General features: G+C 41.1%; 1 protein-coding gene across 1 annotated transcript in view; it reads right to left on the bottom strand.

Moving 5' to 3' along the window:
• Positions 1-7,625, bottom strand: part of RAB3B (RAB3B, member RAS oncogene family) — a gene marked incomplete at both ends in the record, with an annotated part of 49,109 nt that extends 41,484 nt beyond the window's left edge. Inside the window, 2 exons of the mRNA XM_080348793.1 lie at positions 1,401-1,628; positions 7,605-7,625. Of these exons, the coding sequence (XP_080204919.1) occupies positions 1,401-1,628; positions 7,605-7,625 (249 nt within the window). The remainder of the gene's footprint in view (positions 1-1,400; positions 1,629-7,604) is intronic.
• Between the last annotated feature and the right edge of the window lie 2,850 nt (positions 7,626-10,475).

Genomic DNA, 10,475 nt, shown 5'->3' on the forward strand with positions numbered 1-10,475 from the left:
TTCTTATTACCTAAACCCTAAATTGAATCAGTTTCATGTCAGATTATCTGCATTAGTTTCAATGCCAGAATTTTGCAACATGAAAAGGATCTTTTATTAAATAATTGGTTGTACCTTGTACCTGGCAACACAGAAATAAAATCACTCATATTGCTGTGGTTAAAAAAAAAGTTTCTCATTTTAGATTCTCACGAATTTACTTATTTTATTTATTGTCACAACAAGTAAAAAAGTGATTACTATGGTATTGAATTTAAATGCAATAATTAAAGATTAATTACAAATCAACCATACACAGATCAATTAGAAGACTGTGCTCTTAGCTGGGGCAGGATTTGGGTAGAAATGCTCTACAGTTTCAACTCATCTTCAAGTCTAAGCTTTAAGCTGAACTTGTAGGAGAAACTACTACACAGGCAACTACTTCAAGTTAGTAAACTCACTCTTGTGAAATTAAGAGAATATTAGCCTCATATCTTCTGTTTGAGATCTCTTTATGCAAAACAGAAGAATATTGCTAACTGGAATTCCAGCTGGAGCCCCATGGTACTTTAAAACACATCAATCTGAGCCTAGGTTTTTTAAACATAATGAGTAATTTGCAGGGACACAAGGGTTTAAGCACCATCAGGATAAATTGCATTCAACACTGTAGGGTTTGAGTCATTTGCCAGCAAGTAGAATAAAAGAAAACACTTGCTTTCTATAAAAAGGAACATCATGAGCTACTGACAACTGCTTGGCCTTCGTCCTCCACTCTGCAGATCAGGGTTATTTTTTTTTAACTGAGTTAGGATAGTGTAATTCAAAAAGGCTGACGAGGCCCCATGACTGGGTGTTGGAGCAGAGGGAGCCCCAGCTTACCTACATGAATTCTCTTCCCATTTGATTTACCGAGAAGCAGCATCAGCAGAGGTGGTTTGAAGGATACCTGTGTCCTCCCCGCGCAGTCTTGGATGGACGGAGCAAGCTGGCTTGGGGACACTGTGTAGGCACGTGAGTCACAGGAAGACATGAGTATCTTATTTGCAGGACATAAGCTGATAGTAGAAGCTATACCTAGAGTTCACTCATTAACCACTCATGGAATTTCTTCATCTACTAGTGCTCACTCAAAAATTGCTCTTAAAGGGCTCCAGACCCGCTTTGGGTTTGTTTCAGCTTAATAGCTCACTGACTCCTGGGAATGTAGAGCAGCTGCTTAAGACCATATCAGGACTTCCACCAGTTGAGTGAGACAGCAATACAGAGAGAACTTACTCAGGTTTACTGAAGGGATATAAATGATACAGCCACGCAAAATTTATAATCCAAAAATCTACTTCCAAACAAGCTATTTTTTACCATCGTTATCTTTTCTGTGATTAATACAAAGCATTTTTGAAAATGCTGGCACTTACCCAAATCTGCAGTTTCACCCGCTTGTCATTCCTATAAACTGTTTTCACTTTGAAGTCGATTCCTACTGTGCTAACGAAGGCTGGTGTGAAAGTGTCATCGGCGTATCTGAAGAGGAAGGATGTTTTACCCACGCTGCTGTTGCCAATGATCAGGAGTTTGAACATGTAATCAAAATTTTGATCTGAAGTATCCTTCTGCCTGTATCTGGCATCTGTTACTGAAGCCATCTGAGAAAATGATAAACATTGAAAAAGAACAGATTTAAGAGCAGTTCAGCATTTGTCTTCATTAACTATGTACCATATGTTTACCTTATCTCTCTTCTTTCTAATATGATAACCACTATACATGCTAAATAAAGATGAATATGCCTTGAAATCTTCTTTTAAATCCTGGCTTTAAATTTCTATTATTCACTTGTATTAGTGAAATTTTCAAAGCCAAGAAATACACCTGTTGCATCACTTTGTGTTTAAAAGAATAACAGATGGCTACTGCAGATTGTTCAAACACTAGTGGGGAAACAGCATTCTTTACTCCTGTGGCAGGGTGCTGCTTCTGTTGCTCCAATAAACTGGAGTACCGCAACCGAGAACTAACATCTTTGACAGTGCATCCAACTGTGCAATACATTTAGCAGCCTCCAAGGCAGGTAAACCTAAAAAATTCCTTTTATGACTACTAGAGCAAATCTGCATTTCTAGCACATGCATCACCAGCATTTTATCCTTAGAAAAATTCTGTCCTCAAGATTTACAGGAAAGATAAAGAAAAAAAAAAAAGCAATGGGAGAAAATGAAACATGAGGAATTTCAGCTGACAACTTTGAATCTATCCAACACGTATCTAATCTCAAGACTGAAATTAAAATAAACAGCACCTGGATAAAACATGACAGCTCAGTGGGGCTGCAGGTGGCATTTGGAATGGACAAAGCACCCCTTTTGATTATGGGGAAGGTGAGAGCTGGGGACATCAGTGGGGTTGAGAAGGGGAAGATGCAGCCTCAGAGATCACTCCTTTTCTTGTGACTCTGCACTGGATTCAGAGACCAAACAGTAACCGTGGAACCCGAACTATCAGGAGGGTGGAATTCTCTGAGAAGCCCTGGCTGCTTTAACATACGCAGCTCATACGCTCCGTGCAAGAAGGTAAGGACTTGACTTTTCATCTCTGTTTGTACAGAGCAGAAAACAACCACACACACCAAATTACCACAGAGAAGAGAAAAACGGAACTTTACCTTTTAACAGACATAAAGCACTTTTCATCTCTAATGCTGTTTTAAAATCTACCCTACATCAAACATCTCAGCACCTTATAACCAGTCATGGCGTTGTGCGAACCGGGGCAATGAGAGCACAGGTCTGATTGGCAGCTACTCACCCACCAAAACAGGACACGTGCCACTTGTGTGCAGTGTCAGAAAACACTGAGTGGAGACCAAAGTCTCTTCTTCCCCTGGTATCCAAAGAAATAAATTAAATTTTCTCCTCAGCTCAGATTCATAAGCATCTTTGGGAACAAAACTCCCACCAATGTCCACTCTCACCATATTCCAGTCCAGATATATTCCTTCTTAGCAAGTCTCACCTGCACACAGGATTTCACTCATGTACTGAGGGGAAAAAAAAAATAGAAAAAAACCCACACAAAACAAACAAACAAAAACCACACATACAAAAAATTCAAAACGCACTGTAGTTAAGAGCTATAAACCAAAACACTGTCCAAAGGCAATTTAATTTGGGATGTCAGTTTAACTTAAATTCCCAACAGAGAGGAAACAAACCAAAGCCAACCTAGTTTAAACTTCAATAAAATATGCATGACGGTTTACCTCCAACTAAACACATGCGACTTTCTCACACAGAAAAGGGCTGGTGCAGCAGACCTCTTGTTCAGAGATTGCATTAACAAGGGCAGTTTCTGAAGAACTTTATCTGTAGCTCAATAGCCAACAGCTGGACTGAACCCAGTAAAACCTTCCCACAAGTGATTGTCTGTAGGATACAACACAATTGTGACATACGCTCTTCTGAGCTGCAGTTGCTCTTCAGAAAGGCTACAGTCCTTTGCCAGCACTCCAGAAAACCCAAGCGCAAATTTTCTTCTAACCAGTGCATCAGAAAAAGGCCTTGTGCTTCTTAACAGGAATTTCTAAAATGAACAATTCAACATCCAGTTGACTTGCCCACACACTCAGGCCCATGTACTCACTGCCTCAGTGCACATGTTAGAAATCTCAGCTTAAAAAATTATGAATCCAGATGATTAGTTGATTTATGCAATCACCAACCTGGAAGATAGTAAAAAGTTCTCCATTTGAGTAATTTATCTTCCCCATACGTGTACATAACTTCCACAAATGCCCCTGAGAACACATGTGCGCTTACTAAAGAAGAGGGGGAAAAAAAAACTCTAGTTCTCCATTCCACTCACAGAGGCTTCAAAAAAGTGAGATGCCCTCATCACTTGAATCTTGGTCATTTAAAGATTCAGAGGCAGACCTTTAACAAAGAAGCATTCCACTAATCATACAGAAATTAATATCTTCTTTGTATCCTGCCTTTGCAGGATCCGTGCACACGCTCCAAGCTGATCCTTTAAATGAAACACTGCTGCTTCTATTAACCCCCCAAGATTGCTATAATCAAACATGCACCTGGCTACAAATGCGACTTTTCAGATCTCAGTCAAAAAAGCAATTACAGAACGCGGCCAGCTAGAGCAGCTTTGTTAGAAGCACAGCACAGAAAATAAGATCAAGCGCCACTTGCACAGAGCGCGGGGCTGTTGTCATAGAAGCGCAACCCTCGCTGGCCTGCACGTGTACGGTGCTGCGCTGAGGATGCTCCAGGTCGGCTCCCTGAGTCATTAGAGATGGTGACAGAGCACAAAAATTTCAAAGAAAATTCAATCCCCTTGCTTAAATTTGACTTCTCCCTTTCCCCTGCTCTGGTCAGTAGAGTAAAACTGAAAGGAGTTCAGTACTAATTACTGATTACTCCTCTGACCACAGATGATTACTGGTGCTGTACTCCACCAGTATTTGGGCTGAAAGCATTCACAGGGCTGCCCCTGAGTTTGTGCTCAAATTCTGAAGCCAGGAACCAGTGATTCTCCCAGTTCTCCCCCTCTTCCTTCCTCTTCCCCACTTGTTGTCCCACCCCTGCTCCAAGTGCTCCCCAGTTATGCCAGTCCCGAGGACCACACAGAGAGCTGGTTCTGAGAACACAGAGATCCCAGTTAAAAATAAACCCTCCTACAACTTCTCCTGTTTTTAAAAGTTGGTTCAGTTCCTGATCCAGCACAGCTGAGGGAGCCAAGCAGAGGGGACCGAGCAGTGGGAAGCGATGGCTGTTGCTATGCTACTGAGAGAAAGGTCCACGAAAATCCCATCTCCTGCAGGTCCTTCGCACCCGTGGAACCTCAATGGCAGAGGGACAAGGTGACAATGTGCTGGCGTCAGGCAGCTCTCGTCCAACTCATCAGAAGAGCTCACGCAGCCATCGCTCCCACAGGATTTTATTCCCTCCGTGGTGAAAGGACGTTTAGTCGGCAGCATAACCCCCACATACGCAACTCCATGCGCTCTTTGCTCAGGATGAATCCAAACACAGCAGCATCTCTGCTGTTTCACAAACACGTGTGGAATAACTGGGGTTTTGTTGCAGAAGATCACATCAATATGACTGGCACACAGAACGCAAGAAAGGCTCATGAGTGTTTCCATTTTGGAGTAATCCTCAAGAAAACACCTATACAGGAGAGATTTAGCTAGATTACAGAAAACCCATTACACAGGAGAAGAAAAAGCTGCCAATCAGCTTGTCCTTGAGAACACTTCAGTACGAGACCTTGCATCTTCTAGTTCTTTGCCTGGATATCCCACTTCTTTGTAGCTAAGAGCATATTAATATTGACAACCGCTTTTCCCTGTATGCTTTAGCCATGGGAGCAAGGTCTCAAACACATCCTTTTCCAGCTACTTTTGTGAAAACAGGCAGTTATGTAGCTACAAGATACCTTATTATTTCCCTATTGAGGAAAAAGCCTGCAGTGTGAGCTCGTCTTTTATTAAACAGAGAAACCACATAGGAGGAGGAGGATGCTACAAATTCTCTACAGCAATAAAATCTTAATCAGAGCTTACTAGCCAACAAAGAACACGTTCCTGATTGAAAGTGTCTCCCATGCCTTAATTTTCCGTTTTGGTCTAATGAGGTTTAAAAAGAAGCCTATGACCGTAAGACACCTCTGTGGGAAACCAACCTTCCCTGCTTTCGGTACTCACTGAAATGTGTCGTATAGACACAGCTGTGCTCTTTAATTTGTGACCAACATCACAGTGAAGAATCAAACTGTTTTGCAGTGCAACGCGAACCAAAGTGTTACTGCTCTTACAAATCCCTGGAAGTGGTCACTGTTGGCCCTGTTCTGCAGTATTTACTGCCTACAGCCAACTTCAGTGAAAAGCAATACATGAACTGTCTAAATCTGATGGTGTTGGCTAGAAATCAAGTGGTATAACTCACCATCCACTTATTTCCAGAAGAAAAACAAATAAACAAACAAACAAAAACTAGGGTTAACTTCAAGTGTTGCCAGCCCTTATGGTTTTGGCTACAAACTAATGGAGGGCTGTTCTCTATCCGCTCACAGGCAAGAACCAAGAAATCGGATCATTATGTTGGAAGGTGAGGTGTCTCCACGTGGGTTTCTTCACAGACACGGCCATTTCCATGTCCCACTCTCTCTCACACCATTGCGAGGAAAAAGTCTGAGCTGCCTTTGGAAAAGGGTCTCCTGTCTGCTGTCAGTCACCTCCGGTAACCATGAAACATCATCACACTGATGGAACTTGCACTTTGAAACTACACATGAAGACATGTCTGCAGTTTCAACTGATTATGAACCTATGCATTCTGTACATTACAAGTTCTGTGTATTTCTAGCAGTAAAAACATCTTTTAATATTTGCCACTGCTTTATTTTTAAAGCGAAAACTGAAATTTACTACATACATTTTGTGTTATATAGGACCAGTGGAAACTTAAATGTGACTGTTGCACTGTTTCATCATCATCCTCTCACAGACACGTGTTTCTTTTATTAGGCAGATGAGAAGACGGGGGTGAAACTACCCCCCTATATTTCTAAGAGTCAAAGATCTTATGACAGCAGGTGCTACTGCCTCAGTTTGTGCGTGTTTACCAACCGAGTCTTGGCTGTTTCTCCTGACATATTATTTACTGCCTCACAAAGCTATGGGTGCTAAACCATTCCTTTATTTAAGAGTCCAAACTTCCTTTTTCTTACTTCAATTTTATTGCTCCTGATTTCCAGAAGGAATAAGTGGTAACAGCAGGCAAGGAGAGAATGGGCACAGTGACAAACACAGCTCTGCCTGTTAGACTCCTGGCTATCCATAGGCACTGAGGAGTGTGGAAGGAAGAAAGGAAATTACTAGACACATTTATTTAATAAAAGCAGAAATAATGAGGCTAAGCAAAGGTTGAAGTAGAAAACAACCCCACATACATAGAGCTAAAGTTAATACGTAGCACTAAAGTCGAACAGATCACACATCTGCCAAGGCTCATATAGTAACACAAGACAGGAGTGTTGTAGAGAACTCTAAGTATGCTAAAAGGTTGTGCAAATTATTCTATAAGTTATGTGCTAGGGAAGAACAAAAAAGTAGCTAAACTGAATGATTTTTTCATCCCAAACATTTACAGTTTAGCAGCAATCCATGAGAGACATCACTGACATGCAGTGCAACTTCTTTTCAAATGAGTTAATACCATGTGGATTTTCACCCCTAAAAAGTCTTAGGAAGTGCACCTACGTCCAAAATACTCTAGTTCACAGACTACACATCTACATCAATACTCTATTATGAAAATTAACTCCTTTATGTGCTCTGTCATCCCCCAAAAAAACCAATTTTTTACTTTTTTGGAATTAAATTAAATCCTATATTAGATTTCTATCAAGTAATGAGTTTGGCTTTGTCTTGTTTTGTTTTTTACAGCCAATGTATGCTGACCTAAGAATAAAGCTCATAAAGGAGATAAGGCCATGACCTTAAGGAGTCTTATACAAATGCTAGTACTACAAGAGAGATTTATCGGAAGCAGAAAACACAGCATGAGCAATTAATATAACTGCTAGTAAATATTGCAAGCGATAGTTACCAATTTAGATCTATAATCCATGAGAGAGATGGAGGCTTTGCTGTGAGTATATGAATCAAGAGAGTGGTCACACTGTTGAACCTGCGATGTAGAAGCAAAAGGATTACAATGTTTATGGCAAAGATGGATAATGAGAATATTATGTAAGAGACTAATGGGTAGGCAGGTTAGGCTGAACACGCTGCTGTGGAAAGGTCTGAACTTCCTTCACTGGAGGTAAAGGGGAGAGCCCTGTAGCATACAAAGAGAACAGAAACAGCGCTTTAGTAACAGATATTAAGATAACCGCAAATATTTTGAGCCATCAGTTTAAAATTTATTAAAGGGACATTATCTAGATTAATCTAAAATGAGAGTTCCAGATAAATCCTACAAGTGAGTGCAAAATCTCAGATAGGAATCATTACACCTTTCCTGCAGAAAGGCAGCAAAGTAAATGGAATCAAGGAGCAGCTGAAATGCATCTATATATATCAGTGCTTTGTGCAACACCTCGGTCAAAGTCTACTGTGCTGCAAAGGCAAATTACAATAGGACGTGGAAATGTCTGCAACCCCCTTACAGCCCATCTATACAAAATAACTGCCTTAAAGTAATAGTTATTCCAGATTTAAAGCAGAAAACCACAACAGAATTTAGTCTTCTTTTTCATGGCTAATATAAACTAAAGGACAACTTTGTCTCCGGTGCGTTTCCTCTCCAGAAAACTAGGGTAAACCACCATTTGTCATCTTGACTTACATTATCTTGCCCTGCCAAAACACATGGACAAACCCAGACTTTATGTAAATAACATGCTACAGCCACCAATTACAGGTCAGAATTTGGATAAAACAAGGACAAATCCTTCCTCACGACCCACACAATTGACAATCACCTCACTTGGCAACCAGACAGCACCTTGCTCTTGCCCAAAGTATTGCGTATTTTTCTATATCGGTTACATTTCCTCCTGTTCTCACTCTGCCCTCTGCAACACTTGCTCCCTGTGACTGCTCCTGATGGCACCTCAGTACTGTCCAGAACTTGATTGTGAGGTGTCATCCAAATAACTTAATTGATAGATCTAGAACAAAAATAATTCAACAGCGCAAAGAGAATTAAGCCTATGTTTATTACTTTAAAAATGTGAGCCCCTCATCTTGGAAGCAAAAGCTAAAATTAATTTGTTAATGAATCCACAAGTCTTTGTAAGAAGATGCTTGTTGTGGATTTGTTCTAGAATTCACACGCTACAAATGAGTTCACTATCTGAAGAATAAAAACTTCTAATCAATGTAGGTGGTTTTTTATTATTACCCACTCAGATTTGGGAACACGGGCTTCAAAAAGCCTTATATGAATTTTCTGAATATGGAACAAAAGTCAAGAACCTGCAGATATCACCCATTTCCCATCAACTTGCTAATGTTACTACTATATTTTGTTAGGCAGTAGGCTGGGACTGTTGTTAGAAAGGTTTCCTTGAGCCAAATGTCTGTGTTGGGAGCTGCACCTCTCCCATTTCCTGCATAACGTTTAACATCCTTATAATCCGGTTTAGAGGCACAACAAAACTGTCAGGAAGGAGTTAGTCACTTTAATTTTACAATGGCAAAAAAAAAAAAGAGTAAAGGGATAGAAGTTTTTACTTTCTTCTCTGAGTGTTTTCATTGCAGCTGTTTTATCATCATATAGCTCCATGCCTGTTGGCAAACATGCTACTCCAGAAGATATAGAGAAAAATATGTAACAGTACAAAGCCCTCCCCTTCTAAAGGGGAGCCACTAACTGAGCCCAGCTCAGCTCTCTGCCAAAGGATGCATGGAACAAGAGATTTACAACTTCTTTATGACCTGAAGAGCAGATGCAGAGAAAATTTCCGCAACTCCCTGAATATTCCATTGAGTCTGGGAACCCCAGGAGCCAGCCAGTTTCCGGATCTACAGAACCACTAGCTGAGGCTGATTCTGAACCCAGTCCTGTCTCCAGAGAGCAGTGCAAGCCGAAGAGGTTGATTGCTGTTACAAAACTCACCATCACCAAAGCCCTTATTTCCTATTACAAACATCGCAACCCTGGCCAAGATATGGGACTTCAGTCCCCTTCTCAACAGCTCTCCAGCCTTGCAGTACCACTTCTGTTTCGCCGCAAACGAACTGGCAATAGTGAAATACTTCCAAGTATCTTGCTGAATACACTGAAGTAGTAGTGACATAAAAGCACTTGGAGGAACACAACGGGCGAATACAACCTAACTCTGCTACAAGACACGTGTAACTCCCTGCTGATCCTTCCCCAGCTGGGGCGCAGGGAACAGCCACGTTCTGTGCTGGGACACAGCCCTGCATGGAGGAAGCTGTGACCATGGCCTCCCATGGTACCTTATGGAACTCATACTGTGTGGAGCTGGAGTCAGACCACATGCAGATTTGGGCAGACACCCCTCCACCAGTGCACAGGAGACAGAGTTACAGATTTTTCTGCATCACCAGGTCTAAAACCTTTCATTTACAGGTAAAAACAAGCAGCTGTCCTGACCAAATCAGGTGACTTCAGGCTGGTTTTGTCTTGTAATAACCATCTCAGGATGCCTCTGCAGCACAGAAGTTTAATTTGTTGGTTTTTGTCCTCCTCCTTCGAGTAGAAAATCTGCAATGAACAAGTTATGTTGTTTCTCTATGATATGATGTTCTCGGTGCTGTCAAGTAAGCTGCCTGCTAATCAGGATTAGAACAAGCGTCCTCGCAATTCCCATGTTTTAATTAGCTAATACTTTCAAACATAAGTCTCATTGTTTACGTCACAGATCAAATACTACGGTGGTGCAGATAGCTGAGCACACATTTACAAGAGCTCACTTAATACTGCAGAACTTGAAGCACAAGATAC

Source organism: Nesoenas mayeri, assembly GCF_963082525.1.
Source record: "Nesoenas mayeri genome assembly, chromosome: 8".
Lineage (NCBI taxonomy): Eukaryota > Metazoa > Chordata > Aves > Columbiformes > Columbidae > Nesoenas > Nesoenas mayeri.